General features: G+C 42.0%; 1 protein-coding gene across 1 annotated transcript; it reads left to right on the top strand.

Moving 5' to 3' along the window:
- The first annotated feature begins 19,073 nt into the window (after window positions 1-19,073).
- On the top strand, window positions 19,074-24,311 carry dusp5 (dual specificity phosphatase 5). The gene is given in 5 exon segments (XM_034534880.1): window positions 19,074-19,569; window positions 20,457-20,510; window positions 20,513-20,595; window positions 21,277-21,496; window positions 23,549-24,311. Coding segments are annotated over 5 exon segments (1,116 nt in total). The 5' UTR covers window positions 19,074-19,205; the 3' UTR covers window positions 23,944-24,311.
- Window positions 24,312-25,090: the final 779 nt, after the last annotated feature.

The following is a 25,090-nucleotide window of genomic DNA, read 5'->3' as shown; positions in this document are numbered from 1 at the left end:
ATTAGCAACAAGATGTTCACTGACAATGTAATGAATTGTTTTTCTTTACAATATCCACTTATAGAAGCTAAAGCATGGTGAACATGTTGATGTTAAGGCACTCACAAGTCTTTTCTGGACAGGACGTGTTTACTCATGCTATATTTAACTTGGGATTTTTCCCAAACTTCCAATGGAATAGTTTGACATTTTGGGAAATGAGAGGCAATGAGTTTAAACCACAGTCTCTCTATTTTATTTTGTGTGTTTAGTTTATTTAGTCTATTCCATTTGGTGTCTGTAAAGTGTTGGGCGCTACTATGACAACAAAATTCCCCTTGGGGATTAATAAAGTATATATCTATCTATATATCTATCTATCTATCTTGTGCTGCGTAACGGCCACCATCCACCCCAACAGCTTCCTTACAACTTCTGTGAGGAACAAGAGTGTAACTTTTTTAATTCAAACACAAGTTTGGAATCAGAGTAAACGCCTGTGATAACACTTTAACTGAACTAAACGACTAAACGATAAAGAGTATGAAGTCATAATTTGAGATCGACAATTTTGTGATACCTGCTTACAGTTGTTGGCGGCTTAAACATGGAAATATTACGCAAAAATAACGACTGTTACTGATGTGTAAACAATGGCGTGAATACCAACGATGCAACCGATGCAGCTGTCATGGGGCCCTGAAGCTGTGAGGTAGGAAGGCACTTTTATAATATATGACTCCGCCTCGCATTGACCACTTCACGCCTTCTTCTTGAGCAGTGTTGTCGATGACCTTGATAAGGATGAACTTGTAATGGTTGATTCAAGGATTCTCGTTGTTATTATAGAGTGGATCAGGGATTTCAATGTATTGCAAAGTAAATGTTTCCTCTCATATGTTGGAAAATGCACACCCACAGTAATCTGTGTCTGTGATAACATTGGGCCGCTGAGGTCAGACCATGGCAGTTAAATTAGCGTTGATACAGTTGTGGCGCCAGTCAAAGGTTGGTTTGCAGGATGGAAGTTAAATGGGGAGCCTCTCAACGGTGAAATAGCAATTGTGTGCTTTGCAATGGGACGGGTTGTGTGTTGCACCGGGCCAATCACAATTATGATACGCTGCTGTGTGTCGTGTTTGTTCTGAGCTGCACCATTCATTCCGAAACTTTCACACAGACTCATGTGACTTCTCCTGTGACTTTCTGTGCCACACTGTTGTAAACTGCATATTAAAATGATTTCAACAGACTACTTTGACTAAGCAAGTGCAGCATAGGAAGTGCGGCTTCTTTCAAAGTAACAGGATCTGCCTCAGGAAACTACAGTCCTTCCTGATCATAGATCAACAATGACATGTTTGTCTTTCACTGAGAGAGAACTAAGTGGGTGTAATTTCGACACACACTAACGGACACTCAGACTGGTCTCATGAGACAACAAGCTGATAAAACATACAGTGATGTGCAAGGCTTTCTCACTCCATTCCTAATCACACTGGGCACACGCTCCCTAACCGCACACACACACACAGAGACGTATGCAAACTCATTGACAGGACAGAGTCACCACCATTTGAGTCTTGTTGTGAACTAAGCAACTAACCCCTTTTAAAAAACACCTGAGGAGCTCAACATGATGACCCAAATACAGCCGACAAGGTGAGATTCATTCTGATTGCAGTTCAATTCCCACTGACCACATCCACCCAAACACAAGCACTGCCACTTCTGTATCTCTTGCACTTTATTTCCTGAGGAAAAATACTTAATTTATATTTGACTTGAGGAATTTCCCCTTTAAACATCATCTGATTATTTGACTGAAGTTTTAAGCCAAGAACAATTGAAATAGTTTGAATTGTAGCTTTTATCAGCAGAGCTCAAATTCTGGAGAGGCTGGAAAACAAGAAACTGGATGGTCATGGTTGGACTCCAAAGAAAGGCTTGGAAAAAAGTAAATGGAAAGGATGACTATGAAGCATTTCCATCAACATTTGCCACTGAGCCAGTTAGCCTCCAAACTAACGCAGTGAAGCTGATCAGGCTGAAAGCATATAAAGGTGACTATAATACTTCAATCGTCCATGTAAGTTGTACATCTGTAAGGTTCACTGCCCAGCCTCAGGCCTCCTGATAAAAGCAGGACTATTTCCTGTTGGAGAGGAAGTACACGGCTGGTTCTGTGTCACTTGCCAAAGTGGGGACAGGAAGTACGCTGGCCAACAGGAAACTGTTTCCCTCGACATGCCAAACATTGTCCACAGCAACGTTTGCACGACCTTTCTAATCCGAGCTGTTAGTGCTGAATCCACAGTTTTGTTTTGCACACGGTATCCTGAACTTGTCAATCCCGTTGCTTATGCGGAACAGTTGAGCCTACTTACTGTCGAAATAGTTTGTATTGTTTTCATTGATATCAGAAGACTGAGTCATAAATTGAGTAAAAAGATACAAGTTTCCAAAAATAATGTTTTTGTCTTCAAGCTAAAATAGAATAAACTTCCTGGAACATTTAGTCCCCAGTGTGTGCTGTGAAGTATGTTAATCCTGTTATTGAAATGTTGGGGTATGCTCAGAGTTTCTCTTAACCTGGTAATGTTCTTTTTTAAAAGATGACATCGATGTTGCATCTGTTTGCACTTCAGGGGATTTTACCTTCAAAACAGAAATTAACATCTTGATTTACATGGGAAGAAATTCATTATTCATTATTTTTTTCAGTCATGGTGCATTACATTGCCAAAATCATAGTAAATTAGCATTTTTAATATTTGGTTTGTGGAACAATTCAATCACAAGTAATGTCCTTAAAAATGTAACATTTAATTTTTTATTGTTTTGATTTATTTATGTATTATATTTTCTAGACATAACATTTTGGGTTTTAGACAATTTATAATTTCCAAAAATTTCATTTTTGAGACCCAGAAACAGAAAATCAACAGGCAGTCAGTATGTACCAGTGGCTGTCCCAGGCATTGTCGGGCAAATGCAAAACACAGAAATAAAAAAGAAAGCAAATATGGGACTGCATCATGTCTTCTCGTCATATTGGCACTTCATCATGTTTCATCATGCACCCCGAGAGCATCACGTTGTAATTGCACAATAAATCATAAACTTCCATAAAAGGAAAGGGAAACCACACAACATACCGAGAAGTCTTTTCTGTCAATCATGACGAATCATGAAGAGAGCACGAATAGGGTCACCATTGTGTCACCAAAGTGCTCGAGCCTTTCACACATTGCAAGGCCCTGACAATTGTCCACAGGATCACATCCAGAACTTGGAAAACATATTTACATTAGACATTTTGAATAACAATATAGTTCTCATCTCAGGTTTTACTTTAGGTCGTGATCGCATATATTTGCTTGCGTCCCCGCATTCTCTCACAGCCCCTCATCGACAAAACAGAAATCACACTAAAAACACAGCAATCAGCTCAGCGGTGGCTCAACGTGACCTCCGACAGTCATCGCCACAGAGGTCAGCAGCTTCATTACCAGTCCTGACCGTGGCAGCTGCTAATAAGAGTGAGAACGCATGCAGCCGGCAGGCTCGGCGGTGACTCATCGGGTGATGCCAGATGCCCCGCAGCCAAACAAAATGGCCGCTGGCTAAAGGAAATCTATGCATACGTGTGTCGAGAGGGAGGGAGAGGGCTGTCTCGGGTGCAATCGCAGCAGAGAGAGGTGGCGAATTAACTCAGGTGATGAAAGCGCACAGCAGGTGAAGTTGACTTTGGAAGATGACAGGACTATTTGAGTTGGCATTTATGAGATTTACAGCGGGAGCGGTGGGTGACACAAAGTGCAAGTTGGGTGGGTAAGTCAAGGGGGAAGATAATTGCCACCGAATGGGATAAAATAAGCTTTTAAGGCATCAGCTGTCACTGAGCGAGTGTTGCTGTGGTGGGGGCGGTCACTGCTCTGACTCATTTTGTTCATTAAGGTCTTTCATCCATACTGTAGCTTGTATACGTGGAGGCTCTTTCTTCTGATCACCTTCACGCATTCGTCGACCTGAGAGTCACTTTAGTGTCTTTAGGAACGTGGGTGGTTCTAAAAGTTTAAATCTCGTCTCCTACGAGATAAAATCATCTGCAGATATTAGTGGTTAATATTCAGTGGCAACATTCAGTGCCAAGACAGGAAGTAGTGTGTGTGGCACTCATATCATTGTAGTGAAATTTAAAAGTGTGTAAATCACGATCAGAGACAGCATCAGTCATTTCTGGATTTACCCCGTTGTTTACATTTAAGGGACAAGGTCCTCTGGTCGCCTAAGTGAATGATAACAGGAGCAAAGAAGGAAGACAGGGAACGTGGTTGGGGAGCGACAAAGCCAGTCTGGGATCGGGGCGGATTGCATCGGCAAAGTGTCTTAAACCCGGGATGACAGTTTCCAGTCAATGTTGTTTTTTAACCTTAACCACGTGTTTACCAGTCATTTTATCCAAATGGTAAATGGGCCGTTTTCCAACTTAAATGACAAAGTACTTCGTTTGTTAAGGACAGTTTTAGAAGGTTTGATTGTTTAGGCATAAGATGACTTTTGGCACTGCATATTAATCACAAGGTGCAAGACAATTGGTGGTGCTACTGAGCTGGTTTACCTCACAAGGATCTCTGGTGGCCATGAGAAATATGACTGTCCACAGGAGGAAAGATGGAAGGGATGAAGCTTTATAGCAAAACAAAACCTCTTAGAGAGTGGATCAGGTTTGGCATTCAAAATGTGAGGCATTTGACAGGAGAAATTATTATTCACTGTCTCTCTCCTACCATTTGTTGGATTTTATATCCGTGACAATACTCTTTCCAGAACCTGAATGTTTTTTGGTTTTCTAACCCATTATATTACAAACCAGAATTTCTGAAATGGGATTTTTCAAAATAATGGCAATTTTAAGGAGAAAAAGAATATGACAATAAAGGACAAATCAAAAGACACATACCAGCAATTAATAACAAGTTTATTACAAAAGCACACAAGAGTACAATTAATTCAAGAAAACTGTGCCATTAACACATTTTTATTTTGTGCATGCAACCAGGTCTATGTTGTAATCACATTAAATAATCTAAATACAAAAAAAAGTTTTTTAGCTGGTTAGAATTTGTGGGTTAGCTCAGACAACTCTTGTGAGAAACGTTGACGGCTGTTCAAACTTTGACAGGTGTTTCACTTGCAAAATAACGTTTCTATTTGTATTCCAAGCTGAAATGCTGCAGAGCTGTCCTTCTCTTTGCTTTATATTCCAAACCTCAGACACATAAATGATCTGGTAGCAACTAGAATACATCACTGAATTTGGGTGATCACCAGATTAAGTTTTTGAGGAAATATTTATGCAAATATCTATTATTATTATTATTATTATTATTTTGGTCTCAGATTTGACTTTAGCTGATCTTCTTCAGCACCAGCCCCATATCCAGACAACCTTATACATAACCACACAGACTTGTGGGATACCATTGACCAGCTCTTTGCTTTCCGCTCCCAGTTCCTCTCTAGGAATTCCACTCAGAGGGGGAAATGCCTCGCTCGTTTCCAGCCCCGCCCGGCTCCTCTCTGCTGGGAGACGTCTGCCTGCCTCGTCCCCTTTCATCAGTGCCAGAGGTACTTCATGATAACAGGCTTTAGCTCCGTCGCTGATTGAATTCAGGTAGAAGGGCTCATTTCCAGCATTGATTGCTTCCTTAATGAACAGACACCACGGAGCCTTTCCTATCAAGGCTCCTATAGCTTTACATATAAAACTCAGACCAACAAAGAACAGAGATAACCTGGTTTAGTTTATGTCTGCTTTCCCTTGTATGGAGGAAGGAATCTTGGCAAAGCGCTCCTGCAGGAGCAGCAGCGGTAGATTAAATGGCCATTAGCGTGTGTCAGTGGCTTGACTTTCAGGAGACAGGAAATTACCTTTTGATCTTTCCCTTTCCCTTTTTACACAGAAAATAGATTCGTACAACATGAAAGCAAACATGAGATGATAATTTGTCCAGAGTTGTGTTGCTGGTGGAGCGGAAAAACTAATTATGCCAAAATCAACAATTTACCAGCAAGTCATGGGTCAAGTTGACCCATGTTCACTACTCTGTTGATAATGCAGTTGCCATTTCTCTGATCCAGCGGACAATAAGACTCACATGTCATTATGTGAGTCAGAGGAAGAAGGGATGAGGAAAGGATGAGGATAAAGGAGATGAACTTTGACCGAGACTTGTCCTTTAACTCCCACGTTAAGTAAATCTCAAGGACTGCATTTTTTCATCTACGTAACATTTCAAAAATCAGGCACATCTTGTCTCAAAAAGATGCAGAAAAGCTGGTTCACGCGTTTGTTACTTCCAGACTAGATTACTGCAACTCCTTATTATCAGGCTGCTCTAATAAGTCTCTTAAGCCCCTCCAGTTGATCCAGAATGCTGCAGCTCGTGTACTCACAAAAACTAAGAAAAGAGATCACATTACTCCTGTATTAGCTGCTCTGCACTGGCTCCCTGTAAAATCAAGAATCACATTTAAAATTCTTCTCCTCACCTACAAAGCCTTGATTGGTGATGCACCATCATATCTTAAGGAGCTTGTAGTACCACATTGTCCCACTAGAGAGTTGCGCTCACTAAATGCGGGGCTACTTGTGGTTCCTAGAGTCCTAAAAAGTAGGATGGGAGCCAGAGCCTTCAATTATCAAGCTCCTCTTTTATGGAACCAACGTCCGCTTTCAGTCCGGGAGGCAGACACAGTCACCTCATTTAAGAATAGACTTAAGACTTTCCTGTTTGATAGTGCTTATAGTTAGGGCTGAATCAGGTTTGCCCTGGTCGAACCCCTAGATATGCTGCTACAGGCCTATAGTCTGCTCGGGGACGTTTTAGGATACACTGAGCACCTATCTCCTCTTCTCTCTCTCCTTATGGATGAATTTACATCTCTCCATTGCACCTTATTAACTCTGCTTCCTCCCCGGAGTGGTTATTACTTCACGTATCATAGGGTCCATTGGACCTGGCTGTGTCTGATGCCTGGTGAGCCGGCCTCCCGCGTTGGCCCTGCTGATGCGCCTCCTCTCTACTCCTTCTGTTTCATGGATTGGAGTTCCATTTCATACATTGTCATATTCATGTGTTTATCAATGTGTTTATGTAACTTTGTAACGCTGTTCATTCTGTACACATGACATCTATTGCATCTGTCCATCCGGGGAGAGGGATCCTCCTCTGTTGCTCTCCTGAAGGTTTCTTCCCTTTTTTTCCCTGTGAAAGGTTATTTTTGGGGAGTTTTTCCTGATCCGATGTGAGGTTCCTGGGACAGGAATGTCGTATGTGTACAGATTGTAAAGCCCTCTGAGGCAAATTTGTAATTTGTGATATTGGGCTATACACAATAAACTGAATTGAATTGAACTAACACAATTTGATGTTACTTGGAAAAGGAATCAAAGTTCCCAGTAACAATAAAAGGGGTTGGTTTGGCTCTCACAATCATTAGTCATCATGATCGTTTGTTTAAGGACTCAAGGAGTTATTTAGTCATAAACTGTTGGAACTTTCTTTTTTTTTTCAAAGAGTCTACTCTGCATCTACTTGCCTCCTCTTTTTCTACTTCAGTCATGGAGAGGACATGCCTGGACTTGTTCAGGCTGTGTGGTTGGAGAGATAAGTAGTGATATTATCTAAGAAAGACAATATTTTACTTATGTTGGTCAACTAGCGCTTACAAACTGTAGTAAATATAACATTTCAACCTGTCTTTCCTGTTTTAAGTTGGAAGTTGCTGCTAAATGGTGACTAAGTCAGTCCAAGTCAAGGCCCGTGCCTTTTAATTCTGCATGGCTGACACAAAACCTTCACCTTAAACCAAGAATATGAGCAAAGAAATAAGAGACGCATCACCAAGCAGCTTCTTATTAGTGTCATTGTGCACATTTTTGTACTTTTGCATTCACGTCTGAACTCTTTGTGCTGCCGGTCCTTTCATTCTGCTTCAATACCTGAGGGAGCCGTCTGCCCGCTGTCCTTCTGTAGAAACGGAGAAGACTAAAGCGATTTCAGTCTGATTCTCTTCTCTTTGTATATGTTTCTCTTTGTCTGTGTCCTATCTATTCTTTTGTTGCTCCTTAATTCTGTCTCAGTGACTCAGGAGGGAGATTTATTTTCCCCCAGGCTGACGCAGCCACAGTGTTTTGATCACCATCTCAATAACTGTCAAACTATTGGTTGAACGAATAGGTCGTTCTGCCTGACATTAAGACTTTTTTATGTTTCTGCTCTTTCTCTTGTTCTGCTGTTTCATCTCTCATTGGGTATTTTACCAGCCTCCTATTAAAAATGGGGCTATAATCTTCCAATTAACAGTGAGTGAGTTTGGAAGCAACACTATTTGACAACAAGGATTTAAAAAGCATTTTGTTTGTTTCTTAGATGCCTTGCTCATTTGATTTTATTCATATAGCTCAGAATCACAGATCTGCCTAAAGAGCTCAACAGTCTGAAAAGCATAATTTTGAAACGTGCAGCCACATATTCTGTGATTTGTCAATTGACATCCATTCGACAGTGTAACTGGTAATCCCAAGGAGTAACCTTGCAACAGACAAAGAAGATGAACGATCTATTGATTAGTGCGAACAGATCAATTGTGGTAGATAAATGGACTGATTAATTGTCCTATGTACTAATTCTTTTGTGTGTGTGTGCGTGTAGTCAGTGGACACTATTTCCCACAATGCATCAGAAGTCATTGAGAGCAGATCCAAGGTGAAAATATTTTTTTGCAAGGCGCAATGGCACCGACAAAACTTTAAAATGTTTTTGTTTGATTTAAAAAGTCTTTGTTTAATATCTTGTGTCATTCCTGTCGGAACAAAACAAAAAAGTTCAGTCAGATACACTTACGTCAACAAATTCACCTTTAATAGAAAATGGATACAAAGAATCTTTGCACCAACAAGGCTTCTCCTTGGAGAACTAATCCCCCATAATAAACACAGACACACACATTGAATGCTAAATTAACAATAATAAAAGGTGCAGGTGGTGGACGGAGCTGTGACAGCAAACTCCAGGTGAGCGTCAGCGGACCGATAGCAAGAAATGTTGGGTCACAATAGCCACATTGTTCACCTGCATGCGTCTGATTGGATGTTGTTAGTCAGCTGGTGGCCACGCAGCTGATGAATGAGCCTGTGGTTGAGTAGCATGAATGAAGCTGTTGATGCCGATAAGCTAATGTGAGCGTGACGCTGCTTGTATGCTAACTGCCAATATAGCAAACTGTCATTATTTGTATACTGGACACTTTCAAAAGTAGTGGCTATGTTGTGTAGACACACACACACACTGCCCTAGTTTAACTAGTCAGTGAGTTGTTTTTGGGGGGCAGCTTACATGAGTACAGATGGGAACGGTACCAGTTAGTCCTTTTGAGGTTGGTTTATATTACCAAACCCAGAAATGCAAAATAACATCATATATCATTTTTATATTTGCTGAGATTAGAGGCTCGTTGCTCAATACTTGAGACTCATATTTTCTTTCGCCACCAGCTAAGATCTCTGGATTTCAAAACTCTCTTCAAGAACATCCTGGAACAAAGAAAATGTACCTCCAACTGACAGTTCAAGACACTCCCTTACACTGAATGTAGTGTGTCATTGAGATAAGCAAGTACAAACCTCTCACCACAGCTTCATTTCATAAGGCCAACACTTGCGGTTTCCGCTGGGGCACACGCTATTGGCTTGGTGTCAAGGTTGCGAGAGATCGCAACCGCCAGATGTGGATTGGTTCGTCCACTGCCCACATAGCCCATCACCTAGTGACTCAGTCATCCACGATCATTACTGAAGTGTGCATCCATGTCGAGTCTGGTCTCGGGGTTGTATGCAGCAATGTGTCCCTTTGCAGCTGAAGAAAGACACCATTTAATCACACACTTATATGCTGCAGAGCTTCTGCTCACCACGATGTCTGTCCTGTATCCCATATTCAGTCATATTGAGTCATGATACAAAAATAAGTTGTTGTAACACAGGAAGAATGTGCAAATCGAGCATCAAGCTCTATTATCGCCAGCGGGGAATATAATTTAAGTATGATTCAGACTTATCATGTGTGATACATCCGTTGTAGATGAAAACTGACGCTGAATTATAAATCAAAACCAAACTCTGTATCTATCTTATGAGAATGTCAACCCCCTTGGCTTTCGGTGAAATGTTGCGTTTCTCACTTTGTCATCTGTCATTCGAACTGACAATCTGGATGCGGCCAAGAGATCACAGCCGGGTTTCTAATCGTCTTGTTAGGTGTCTTCCCTGTTCGACCCCACCCACAGACCAGCCTTATCAAGAAGCAGCGGCTCTTCGTAATCCAGGCACTACGTTGCCAGATCAAATGTGACCTTCATTCTACATATTTTGATAGCTCTGCCGGAAGGAAGGAAGGAAGTAAGGAAGGAAGGGGTGAGAAGAGAGTGTGGAGGTACTTCGCCAGCAATAAGGGATGCGTAACTGTTGCGTCGTCTCTCCAAACCAAACTCTGAAATGTCCGTTGGTTGAGGTAGCCGCTTGGGGAGTTACAGTCAATATGAGGACAAAGAAAAACCACAAGTAATTGAGAGTCAAACCTCCCACATCCTTCCCTCCCTCTGTCTCTGATTGGAAGTAAAGATAGACAATGCATGAGTCACCAGCGCAGCCCCTACCTCAGCTCCTCTGAGTGATCGTCAAAGACTGGTATGGAAAGAGGACATGTCAAAGCCCAGCTGACTGCCACGCCTGCTGACACCACCACCAGCTTCAGTGTACCACCTCACGTCAGCTTAATCACAACCATCGTTATTACAAACACTTGAACAACGGCCCGCATAAAAGATGCACAGTATGTGTGTGTTTGTTCAGGGCATCGCCGTGGTAATGACATGACACAATGTCTCCCCACCCGCTGATAACCTGTCAGAGTATTAGGGTTTTTTCCTTCTATACATAAAAACATTTTTTGAATTATATTGTAGGCCCCAAATGTTGCATTAGTTGCATTAGTTGTAATAAAAGCATGGACGTTTTTTTTTAAAGGGCAGTCGTCAATATTTCATGACAACTTCTAATCACCGACACAACATGTTGTACCTTTGCTAGTTTTACTATTACTCTTTGCAATGACAGAAGATCCAGCGGGTAGCATTTCCTTTCATGGCGTCACTTTCATATGCATGTGTGTAGGTCTATAGAGCCAAATAAAAACAAACAACCAACCATAAGAAGGAAAAGCCCACCCTAAATCACGTTGCTACTACTTTAAGTCATGTACCTTTCTTTCCATTTTGTTGTGTTTTTTCTCTATTTCTCAGACACACTGGCACCTGCTCTCAATGGTAACAGTTTGCATGTGCGTATTTATACAATGCTGTTTGTAACAGTAACAGCTATATAGGCCACCTACTTCATGACGTGGGCGCTCCCCAGTCGCGCTCCCAGCCCTCATATCTATTACATCTTTCCATCTCTGCCTCTGTCTTTCCATCTGCTGAATGGAGAGTGTCTGTGTCAGTGCGTGAAATGTTTATGTGTGTGCGTGCGTGCGTGCGTGCGTGCGTGCGTGATTAAAGAGAGGCAGCACAATCTGTAAGTTCCCAGTGAGTTTAATTCCAGCTGAGTGGATTTGGCTTTGTGCCTCCCACACAGGTGATGAGAGGGGAGGATGGGGAAACAGGCGGAACAACAGGGGATGAGAGAAGAGGGTGGAAGTGAAACAGAGACAGAGGGGGAGACGGGGACAGACAGACGGAGGGGGGAGGGGTTGGAGTATGCATGACTTTTAAGTTCCGGTCCGAAATAAATGATAACAAAAAAATCCCTTGTCTCAGTGCAGCTGCGTGGGGGAGGATTTATGTCATGGTTTCTCATGAAGGTCACAAACTATTTGTTTCCATGATGAGCCATCGTCCTATTTATTATGTATAGATTGTGAGGTAAAACCCCATTGTACACAGTTAGTATTTCCCCAGAGAGATAAAGTCCACATTTAACTCCTATTTTTGATGTCAAGACATTGCATATTTAACTATTTGTTTTCATATTGTTGTATGTGTTGTATTATATACTTCTTGCCGTTTTTATATTGTATTCTTCACTGTGCAATGCTGCACTATATCATCTCCATTGGTATTACAATGCATCCTAGCTGTATTGGACTGTTGACGTGGTGAACCACATTAATGTCTGAAATACAAACAGTCTTGTTTACTGTAAACTCTCAGTGCTGATATGACTTTTATCGCGCTGTACTTGCTGAGTCGAGTGTTTTCATTGCGAAAGCAACATGCTATGTCATTTCAGGCGATCACGCACCAAATAGACTGCACGGCTGAATGTATGATGTTGTTTTCAATCGTTTTGCAAGATATTTCTTCCTGCTGCAAACTTTCACCTTTGAGACACGCACACACAGCTCCAGATGCAAACCCTCGATTGTCTACAGGAATGTTTTTTAGCTTGAGAGAGAGCTCACTTCCTTGAAACAACAAAGGCCGGTTTACCATGCATCGGGAAATGTTCAGTAGAAGCCGAAGGCTGTTTTGACTGTAAATCAGTTGTTGCTTCGTGACAACGCCAACAAAGGTATGGAAGAAGGAAACAATGTGAAACTAGCTCTCTAACCCTGTGGCTTAGTGAAAGTCCCGGGACTTTTGCAAATGTCACTGCTTGTTTCCTGTATCCTGCATTAGTATATTCCACAACAATCTATTCCATAATGTTATGCACCAACAAAGGTGACCTGAGACAAGTTCTGTTCCATGATATTAAAAGCTTTATTCTGTGTTCATACATCCCAGGTTATGTTGTCCTTTATGCAGAAAAGCTTGACGTACGCGATCATACTAAGAGCATGTTGGGATTTACTTTGCAGTTGATGATCCATTGGCTGACTCACCGCCAAAGGCTTAACGTGATATTTATTCCCTCCTCAAAGTAACATTAACACCCTCAGAGAGGCAAACGTCGTGCTACATTTTCAGTGCTGCCCCTGCATGTATTTATCGTCTGGCTTCCTTCCTCGTTCTCCACTGTGATCCACTGAGGTGAAGACAGAAAACCATATAGTGACATATACGTGTATTTATAGACACTCAAATGAATGAGAGAGCAAAGCGGAAGGCACATTGTTGTATATAATGCTGAGAATGTGGTAAAATAATGCAGCGCAGGCAGACAGAAGGGCGACTGTATGTGAACGCTTGAGGAGCTTGTTCAGACTCTCAGCTGATTCATTGCAGAGGCTGTTTTCAGGTTGAATTTCTGGACACATGTTACACGCCCAGCTGACAAAAAGAGATCATGTGAACTAATGTAGCACAAAAAAAGATTACATCTGTATCTACATGTCTGTGGCGTGAAAATACAGACACAATATAAAGATAAGTTTCCTTTTGTTCTGAATAAAAGAAAATAAGCAGATGCAAGACAAATACATTTATATTAATGTTAATCTCACATCAATGGGCAAAGAGAAAGATTTTCTTTCCCATAACAAAAAATAACCTCTAAAACATACCAGTACCTGAATTTGAGAACGTTGTTGATTAATTCCAATTATAACTCTTGTCTAAAAGGATAAGGCTGGTGTCATATTTTTCAACATATTCTGACTTCATCCTGTCTGTGACACTCAGCCACAAACCCATTTGCTCCAACACAAATTTGTGAAAAAGCAGAGAGCAAATATATAGTTTTATTTTATAAAGGTTTTCAGCCAACATTAAACAGGAGTAAACGTTGCATTTTGTTGGGGACTATTTTCAGCTGCGGATTCATACTCACTGTTCTAGCAAATATTCATGGTATATTCAATAGGACCTGAAATAAACTACAATGCCCATAATGAAGGAATGCGTCACCCAGCGTTACGATGTGTTTTTAATACTTTGAATAGTATTTCTTACAGCGATCAATAATTGTTGATATTTGATCTTGATCATTTCAATTGATTTGTTGACAATAAATACATACAGAATATCATCTGCCTCATCCTTTAACAAAGAATACACATCGACACTTTCTGCAGCCCTGCTCTCGAAGGTAATAGAGATCACTGCGGCCAACAAATAATCAATATTGCAACACATTTTAGTGGCACAAAGCCAAACATTCTGGTTGGCGAGCCAAATCAGGAAATGTCCTCATTAGGCAATGATTTATTATTTTTTCCACCAAAATTCTGTTGTCTCTCTGCGGTGAATAACTTCCTTATTTCTGAGTAAGGGGCAGGAAGAAAGAACACTGAGTTCTTAAAGCAGTGATACATTTATGAGTGTGTGAGCAGCTGTGATGAGAAACAGAACTGAGCAGCTTCCAGATGTAGATGTGTGCGAGAGTGAATGCGAAGCAGCTGAAGACCATGTAATCGTCTCTCCTAGATTATCATCTGTCAAGATGGCATACCCGTGTTATTTCAAGAGCTCGGATGAATGTGCATACAACTCCTCCGTGATAACCAGGCCATCCTGTGGTTCACAGTACAGTACACAATGTTATTCAGCTCTCCTCGGGACTTACGGCGTCTCGTCAGCCATGAATGATATCCGTTTAGTGGAACAGCTGGACACACAATGACACCAATGGTAAAAGAAACAACAAGGGTTTTTTTTCTTTATAATTTGCACGTCACAGAGGAGCACGACGACGCCTCCAGCTGCACGGTGAATTCCCCCGGCGCTCTCACCTCTGCGGCACAAACAGGGCCAGCCACATTTATCACCTGAGGCCCCGACCATTTCTATGCAATGGAAATTTCATGCGGAGATCGAGGTTTACTATTCTTTCTAACAATAACTAGGGTCAGTTTAATCTCTCTCTTTCTCTCTCTCTCTCTCTCAAGGAGTCCTGCCATGATGTTGAGCAGTGGGTGGGAATTGTGGGGTGACTCAAGCCTTTGAGGCGTTTTGTGTGTAGCCCATGTGTGTCTGTGTCTCAGTGTGTGTTCAGCATGTGTCATCTGGGCCATCATATCATGACTTGAACTCAGGAATGCCAAACATTTCTGTTCCTATTTGAATTTGGCAGCCACAGGTTGACTGGTGCTTTTGGATGTGACACGATGTGATTATTACTCACAGCGCTGGTGTTTGTTGTCGCCGTCTCTGCTCATAAACATAATCGAGGACCTATGTGTGACTACGTGTCATCAGCACTCCCTTATACTACTTATACTTGTCTTGTGTGCGTTGTTTACCTGTTCTTGATTTTCTGCATATTGTCTTCATCTAACTTTTTTTCCTCCCTCTAATATTCTGTCATAGCTCTGTATTAAAAGACTACAAGCTGATCTGTGATCTGTGTCAAGGGTATGGAGAGGTCGAGGAGAGAGAAAAACCTTTCAAACTTACAAACTGTTAACACAGTTCAGAGGATATACTTAGCTAATTTGTTGTTGTTGGTTTTTTAGGATTTTCCTTTTCATTCTGTAGGGGACATTACCATAAATGACTGCTGTTACTCTACACTGAAACTCCTTTGAGGTGAGATGAGTAATACGGGCCTTATTAGGAAACAGTGTCATCATGTGGAGACTCAGTCAGCAAATCAGGAAACACCTGTGCTGCTGGGTGTGGGTGTGTGTGTGTGTGGGGGGGGGTGTACATGTCCCAGTGAAGGCAACCTATTGTGTTTTGGAGCTTTTTATAAGTCTCGTGGAAAAAGGGAACATTCTGGGCAGGAAGTGACATGACGCACTTACATACCGTAGCTAATGCAGTTGTGTCAACAGTGATTGTCTGGTGCAAATCAAAAAGGTCTTGTGACATGAGTTACATGCATGAAGCACAAAATAGACAAGATAATGAAGGCTGCAGTAAAAAACTATTCTGTTAACAAATGGGTTTTTTGCAAACAATTGGGCAAATGTGAACTATGTGGCTTGATATCAAAATCCCAGAACATTACAGTCAAGTTTGACAGGGACTCTGCAAATAATACAATTAACGGGTTGGAGTTCTCCCCTCAGAATAACAGATGCTGTGCTATTTACTAGATCCGCTATTTGGATCAGTGTTCAATTATAAAACAGCAAGAAATGAATTATAGATGAAATAGAAAAACTGTTAGACCAGAAAACAGTCAAGATTTGAGGTTCTGTTTCTGTGAGTCATTGGCAGTTGAAGGAGGTATTTCTTTTTAAAAATGAACAAGAAATTGCTACACTCTTTACTTGGAAATGGAAAAAAACAGGTAAATTGAATTTGTGAGAGAGAGAGAGAGAGAGAGAGAGAGAGAGAGAGAGAGAGAGAAAGAGATTAAACTCACCCCAGTTATTGTTCGAAGGAAAAGTCAACCTTGGTCTCTGCGTGAAATTCCCTTGCATAGAAAATAGTCGAGGCCTCAGGTGCTGATGAATGTGGCTGGCCCTGTTTGTGCTCCTCTGTAAACATTCAGAACTCATTCAGCCTGCTGTTATTGTTATTCCCTTAAGGAGTAATAACTTTCCTCTCATGTTACGTTGATGAGAAACAAGAGGCTGTGATGTTCACTTGGATACATGATGTATAATTCATATATGTCGCATACATTCCTGCTGAATGTTAATATGATCCACAGTTAATCAGCATGATTCACATGTGTTATTAGAGGTTCGGTGTTTAACATACCATTTGAAAAAAATACTATTTGGAAGTTGACATGAATCTATAACGAGGATCAGATGAGACTCACGTTGATTAATCTACTCACTGTTTGTCCTCTACAGAATGTAAGCAAATAAGAAAACATTTTCATAATGTGCACAAGTTCCCACAGTGGTGACGTCAGTCCAAAACGTAAATCCAAATTGACCTGTTGCACTTGTGACCCGATGACATCACCACACAGATGACACGTTGTGAACACAGTGCGTTTGACACTTACGGCCGAGACAACAGACCTATTAGCCGACCAGCTGACGACAGGACTCTGTGCAAGCAGGATTGTGGCTGGCTTAAAATCGCCTGCCCGCTTCCTAAATATATTAGCTTTACTACAGAGCTCCAGAGTTACTATACTGAGGCAACCCTGTTAGAGAGACGTGCATGGGCTCAAACCATTAATGTTAGAGCGGAGGAGGAGAGAGAAAGAAAAGGGTGGAAAAGAGAGAAAGAAAAAGAGGGCATATATTTAGAAATAAACGACTGGAGGGAGATATATTTCTTAAGTTAAGTATATTCAGTTTATCTGGCTCATCTGGGTCTGCTGGTTGTTATTTACAGCAGGGTTTGGAAACAAATGTTGGGTCTCCCCACCTCATCAGCCTTGATTTCACAAACCCAGATTAGACTGGACCATAATCCTCATCCACCGCCAGGCATCTATCTGTCTATCTGTCTGTCTGTCTGTCTGTCTGTCTGTCTGTCTGTCTGTCTGTCTGTCTGTCTGTCTGTCTGTCTGTCTGTCTGTGTTTTCTTCTGTCTGGTCTCGTTCCATCTGTGTCTGTCACTGCGTATGTCTCGCTGTCTATCCATTTCTCACAATTCTGCTCTTTTGTTCAGTGCCCCCCCCTACTCTGTTTTGCTCTTATCATTCCCACGTATTCATACAGCATAAACAAAATGATGTAACACATTATTTGTTGGACTCATTTCACCAAAGAGGCTTTCAGTCCCTCTTGTTTACACTATGTTTAGGCAACATTTTAGGCCTGGTTTGGCCTTTGAACCTTGACCTTTTCGTCACACTCTAAGTAGGAAACATAATCATTTCAGTACATATGATATGTAATGGGTCAGAGATTCCCATGAACAGTAACAGTCAAATCATATAATGAGTGTGGATTTCCATGAGCCACTGTCATGGCTGCTTCAGTATGTGGCAAATCTCATTTAAATATGTTAAGCTAAAGCAATAGTTCAACATTTTAGGAAATAAGCTTCACTTTCTTGCTAAAAGTTAGATGAGATGATTGACACTACGCTCTTACTCTTTTGGGTGAATTTCAAATGGTTTCAGTTGGATTAAGAGCTAAAGTTACATATTTACAGTAAATCCTAAGAGAACCCAAACACAGTCCTGCACTGCGTGTTAGGATTGACTGCATGTCATGTGAGAACATGCAGTGGGACGTTTAAACCTCTTAATTCATTTGGGGAATTAGGCTTACATGCTGAGGGATATAAATAAGGCAGGTTCACTGGGCTATACATGGGAAGCGGAAGCAGCTACTTGTTGTCCAGCCACTGAGCTCTCCCTGAAAGTCCCCACAATACTGAGTACTACATGCAGGATTATTATAAGTAGCCTGAACAAAACAACACCTTTACAGGGATTTTCAGTACTCGGCATGTGGTATATGGCATTTTTATTTGCTATTATATCATCGGTTTATCATGGGGGCTCTATGTGTTTTTTACATTTGCTGTGTACATTCGAGTGTTGGTGTATGGTGTGTTTGCATGCATGATGCACAATAATATTTTTTGTCAAATCTAAAACAATTAGTTGATTAATCAATTGATAGACTGAGATATATATAATATATAAAATAGCAACTATTACAATAATTCATTAATTGTTTGATGCAAAACATTCCCTAGTTTCCTGTTTCTTATTTGGGAAGATGTTAAGCTTTTCTCTGTTTTTTCTCAATGTACTTCAATATCTTCTAACGTTTTCAGGACCAATGAGTAATCTGAGAATCAGCAGAGTAATCAATGGTCAAATCAATTGGAATATTATATTCGTGTTAGACTTTCTTCTATATGTAAATAATCTAATAGCAGAGCATCTCTATTACGTGTTGTAATTGAGCCTTTAATAGCATTAAAAAAAACCACCCTTTTCTTTTTTTTAGAAAAACAATTCCTGTCCATCATTGTTTGCAGTCTCATCAAAACACTCGTTGGGAGCTGCGAGTGAAAGGACTGGTGCACGGGAGGCGCCGGCGGAGGAGTTGAATCAAACCCACTGCAGTATCGGCCTTTTATTTACCAGGACCGGGGCTGGAGTCACGGTTCAGTCATCGATGTGGGCGGACTTTCTGCTGCGATCACACCTCGCCGTGTCCATATATGGTTCGCGACGTCACGCGCCGGAGGTCCCGTTCACATAAAACCGATTGGCCGGAATCCCCTTGGAGGACATGTAGACAGAGACGCGCACGGGACTCCTCGCTCGCCCGTATCCGCGTTTCGGAGTAATCCAGTTGAATTCTTTAGGCAATAACATTCACCGCCTCGCCGTCAAGATGAAAGTATCCAGCGTAGACTGCCGGCGTCTGAGGAAAATCATCCGGAAGGAGAGCGGGAGCTGCCTCGTTGTGGATTGCAGACCGTATCTCTCGTTTACGAACTCCAACATCAAAGGCTCTGTCAATGTCAATCTCAACTCCGTGGTGGTCCGGAGGTCTCGAGGAGGGCCGGTGCCTCTGCACTTTGTCATCCCGGATGAGAGCTCCCTGCTCCGGCTTCGGGAGGGGAGCATATCGGCCATCGTAGCTCTGGATGACCGGACGTCCCACTGGCAGAAACTGAAAAAGGACAGTGTAGCACAAATAGTAATAAACACTCTCGCTCATCTAGCGAGCGGGACGAACATCTGTTTCCTCAAAGGTGAGAGCTTCGTGACATTACACTGTTTGGAAAAATAAAGGAAAATATGTTTGTTTAGTTGTTGTTTCAAGAATGGGATGGATTGTAATCATATATATATATATATACAGCCAGCACGGTGATTTACAGCTTACATATTTAGCTATTTTTAAAATGTATTGATGAGAGTGCCTTTTAATCAAATACCCTTCGTGTCGTCTACGCCCACGCCTCGGCTGTCTTTTTTTGCCCCACAAACGTAGCTAATAGTAGCAAATCATATTGTATTCATTCAAATCTTCATAAACTAAAGGCTGTGAAGCAAAAAGATAAATGATCGAGCGCTTGGTTTCTCAGAGCTAATTCATCGTCGGCCCATACGTGGTCTAACCGTGTGTTTCTGACTTTATTATTTGACTTTTTTCTTTTGAATCAAAATTGAAGTCACATTTCCCTCATTATCATTCTCGCCTGTGCTGAGAGCTGCTTACATTCTCCTCTCACTTCTTGGAGAGACGAATGCTCTCCATGCGTCAACGGAGCGGATGAGTCAGTGCGAGGGAAGCGCAGTCAAATTGGTGGCGCAATGAGTTTCATTAATAACCATAAAGAAAAAAAGAAAGAAAGAAAATCCCAAGTTAACATTTTCTGTTCGCTAAATAAAACCAGCGGGGTCGTGATAATGTGTTGAAACACCTCCATTTCCGTCTGTCACCTCTGCGTCCCCAGGATGTTAAACGGATTACCGGTCTGTTAAATGCAGGCTCCGGTCATTAATTAGGCGCTTATAATCAGGTTATAAATGTTATAATCCGCTGCTAGAACATGTTTCATAAACGCTTCCTAGGTGTTTATTGTAAGCTTATTTATTACCGCGTGTACTCACGGTTCATCCCCCCTTCTCTCAGGAGGATACGAGAACTTCAACTCTCAATACCCTGAACTTTGCACTGAGGTGAAACCATCGACCAGAGCGGAACTGAAACCGAGAAAAGAGTCAACAGCAACAGCGAGAAGCTTTCTCACCGCAAACCAGATTACGATCAGGTACGGAAACACCCTTCACAGTACAGCAGATTTACTCCTACTCTCACACACATCCATCCACTGACAGTTTTTGTTTTGAACCTTATCCAACCAATTAAAAAATATATATATACATCAACACATCCAAGTCCTGCTGACATCAGAAAGACATCTTATAGCTGACATCTTATATTTGCCATCAGTCCATCAAAACATTTCTCATCATACATGATATTATTTGACCTTCACTGCTCCCCATACATCTCATGTTTGAGCCCATGATGGGCAGCTGACACCCCATAGAGAAAAACTCTTTCATCTCTGACCTATCTCCTACACTGCCCAAACAGAAAGCATGTGGCAGGCTTTGCATCTCAGAAAACGCTGTATTGTGTCTGGTTGACATATTGTGGGTTATTAGTGGTTTACATAACAGGTGAAATCCATCCATCGTCCAACTCCATGCATCCGCGTGCGTTTAGTACGTAATGTTCTGCTCTGCAGTTTATTGAGCTGACAGGTGTTTGTTTGGATGTTGTGGCTCTGGCCATGTTCTCAGGGGTGGATTATTGGTTAATTAAAAAGTTCTGGGATGCAGTATTATGTCTTGTTAGCGGGCTGTGAAATCACGTTGTGTTTTCTGTATATTCTAGTCCTTATCCGAATGAACTGACGTATCCCTCCCCTCTCTTCCCCTCTCAGGGTAAACCTGTGGAGATCCTGCCTTTCCTCTACCTCGGTAGTGCCTATCACGCCTCCAGACAGGACTATTTAAGCGACCTTCACATCACAGCCTTGCTCAACGTGTCGCGCAGGGACCAACAGCCGGCCAAAGGCCACTACGACTACAAGTGGATCCCAGTGGAGGACAGCCACATGGCCGACATCAGCTCCCATTTCCAGGAGGCCATAGATTTTATTGGTGAGTTGGTAGAAACGGAAAAAAAATTCTGTCAAGAGCGTTCGCGCTCCTGGTTTTTGCGTCTGAATCTGGATACTAAAAAAAGTCACCAAATAGTTCAGTCATTCAAACGAGCCAGGAAGGTAAATAAATACCACCACCTTCTCCTGGAGCATCACGTTCTGTATATTTATAGTGCAACTTCACCCTAAGTAGACTCCTCTACATAGGTGTGTTTATTTTTAATTCCATGCTCAAATAACCCCCTTTGTCGAAGTCTCTTACCTGCCACCATTCACAAATAGAGGGCTGTAAACTGTAATCAGTTGTAACTTCGCCTGCCTTCAATCCTCCACCAGCAGATCCAGACAGCTTGCTTTCATTCATTTAGGATTTGCTCTCATCCCAACCCCCCCTGGTCTCCTTCATCCTTCTCTCCCTTCCTCCCCCATCATCTTGAGTTGAAAAAGACACTCCCATGCCGTCATCGCCTCCCAGGCCTAATCTCGGTGGCTTACTCTGCCGGGTGTGGTCAGTCAATGTGAGAACTGGGCGAGCTCTCCGAGTTTAGTAATGGTCGGGTGGAGGAGGTTGACTGACACACGCACACACACACACACACACACACACACACACACACACAGTTGTTTATGATGGTTGGGTGGAGGATAAAAGCCAGCTGACAGACACATAATGAGAGGTTGCTCGCAGGTGGGAATCATTGACAGACCCGAGGGCAGCGGGGCAATGAATGTGTTACAGAGGAAGAGAGAGTGTGTGGGACAGAAGAGAGGTGCCGGATAATAACTGCAGCAGTAGAAGATGTACATGGTGTGCTATTGGCTATTAATAGCAAGGCACAACCAAGGGCGAAAACTCACCCACGAGTAGCTTGGGCCGGCCAGTAGTGCTATTGTTGGTATTGTGCATTGTTTGAGGATGCAGCCTACATGTTGGATGTCAGCCCGTTTATTATTACACAAGACCAATAATCGTTCCAGGGGCGGGTTGAGCACTGAAATGTAGTGCACGCAAATAATCACCAAACTGCAGCTGCCCCCAAACGAAGATCAATCACCAATCAGAAACCCTTTGAGAGCATGGCTACTGATGCACAGTCAGGGTTGAGATGATAAATATTATTGATCCACTGTTGCCGTCACTCTTCTTTTCACCCCACCGCCCTCCACTCAAGATGGGAAGTTCATCCATCATTCATGCGGTTTATAGAGACGCTGCCAGAAGTCATCATTCGGCAGTGGCTCTCAGCAGCAGACAGAAGGGTTTCTATTGATGTAAATGTTTCTATTTAGTGTATACAAAGAGAGAGAGGGGCATAGGTGTCAGCAGTGGCTAAGTGGAACCAAGTGTCTGTAGGTGGATTAAATTAGCACACGAGACAGACAGAAAAGGAGACGTGTAGGTGTTTGCAGTAGTTCTAGGAATTAGCAAAATCTTGAAATGTGTCGCGACTGACACTTGTACAGATGACAGAAAGTAGGTATCTGAGTGGGCCTTAGAGCACACAGATAGGCATGTAGGAGTGCTGCAGCTCCAAATTAGAACACACGTCTCTGCAGCAGCACCGAGCGCCCCTACAGCAGTGTGGGAGAAAGAAAGTCTCATGTACAGCTGCACTCTGTGACTCAGACAGGCCTCACAAGTGTTTATGCATGTGCAACTGAAACTGGGTAGAAGATGTGCGCACATTTCAAAAGGGTGAGTGAGAGAGAAAGACAACGGTGTTTGCATTAATTAGTGAGTGGGAGTGATGAGTAGGTAATGATTACACTGTTAAAATGTGATTTTTCATTTATTATTATTCACCGTTTCAAACTCCTTGGTGATTCATTGCAACCTCTCGAGCAAAATAACTTGACTTTTAAAATATAAATTACAGAAACACGAAAAATACAATGGTCTCTATTTTGAAATGGGTATTTCTTTAATAAAATAAAAACGAATGCAAAGTTTGATTCAAATAATTTTGTAAATGATCACAAAGTCAAATAGGGCTGCCATCTCACCCCAGATCATTAACTTTGGCTTGTCTTCTTCTTCTTCTCCTTCCAGATCACGTGAAACAATCGGGGGGAAAGGTTCTGGTCCACTGCGAAGCGGGCATCTCACGCTCACCTACCATCTGCATGGCCTACATCATGAGGACGCAGCAGCTGCGGCTGGACGAGGCCTTCGACATCATCAAGCAGCGCCGGGCAGTCATCTCACCCAACTTCAGTTTCATGGGTCAGCTGCTGCAGTTCGAGTCAGAGGTCCTCTCCATGGCCCCGGTTCACGCCACCACGCCTGAACCTGCCACACCCTGCGCCCAGGAGTCCGCCTCCTTTTTTGCCAATGACTTCAACACCAAAAACTTTGAGCCATCTGTGTTCACCCTCCCTACCTCTTGCCTGCAGTCCCCGGTCCACCTCCAGTTCAAACTGAGCCCAATAACGGCACTGCCTTAAAATGAACCGTGACTGCTTGTAGTCTTACTTGAAAAAAAAAGAAAAAGTAATGGTCTCTGTGTGCCTGTTGTTGAAACCAACCGAGCAGATAGACAGAAAAAGAAGAGTCAAGATAATAGTATTCACTTCATGAGACTTGAACACTATATAGTGGGCTATAGACATCAATGTTATTCTCCTGTCTTCTGAACTGCTATGATGAAACAACATGTCACAGTGATGAACTGCAATATACATGCCTTAGGTTGATATTGTGATTTATGCCTATTCACAAATACAGTCAGGCATTTATACCTAATTTATTTCTGTCTGTCTGAATTTTTGCAATCATGTGGATGTTAATATGTGTTTAATAAATGTTTTCATCACAAAAATAACTGTTATCACTTCCTCATTCTAGCATGTTGTTTGAGAGTTACAGGCTAACTGGGAAGTCAAACGGGATTACAAGTGTGCGTGTGCGTGTGTGTGTGTGTGTGTGTGTGTTAGGGGGGATGCACATTAGCATCCTGTTTGTTCTGAACCATCCTGGTTTAGATCTTATCCAGGACATAGTGATTACATGGGACATGAGAAACCTGCTAACCCATAAAGGAACACCTAATCCTTAAATGTAACAGAAAACAAATCTATATCAAATTCCACAACATTTTTCAAATGGAAATACGTATGCCAGTGTCCTAGCTTATATCAAAGGACTCCAGATAGCGTATCCATGTTTCTGAAAGCACGATGTTTGCAAACGCAACAATAAACCGGGACAGGCCCAAATGCAGCAGAAGAGGCAACAGTGACACCTGCAGCGACAGAGACAGACAGATGACTATATTGTTCATCGCTAGTATACTCGGGCAATCCAAACACAATATTCATGGGAAGAATTCAAACCAGACAAAGGTGAATAATTGCATGCGCTACTTCTATTTGAAACAGAGTGACAGTCTTTGTTTTTTGACCATCGTGTTCTCCTATTTAGCCACTTCTCCTAAACTATTGACTTTTTTGGCGCCTAGAAGACAGGCAGCCAGACTGTACCAGCTGTACTAAAGGGGAGGTAAGTACATGGCAAACTTGTCCAACATGTTATTTACATACAAACCCATGAGACCAAAGGTTGAAGACGCAGTGCTGTTGGGATATTTTATTT

Source organism: Cyclopterus lumpus, chromosome 1, assembly GCF_009769545.1.
Source record: "Cyclopterus lumpus isolate fCycLum1 chromosome 1, fCycLum1.pri, whole genome shotgun sequence".
Lineage (NCBI taxonomy): Eukaryota > Metazoa > Chordata > Actinopteri > Perciformes > Cyclopteridae > Cyclopterus > Cyclopterus lumpus.
The sequence above is the reverse complement of the archived record's forward strand: the minus strand, read 5'-3'. Positions and strand labels throughout refer to the sequence as shown.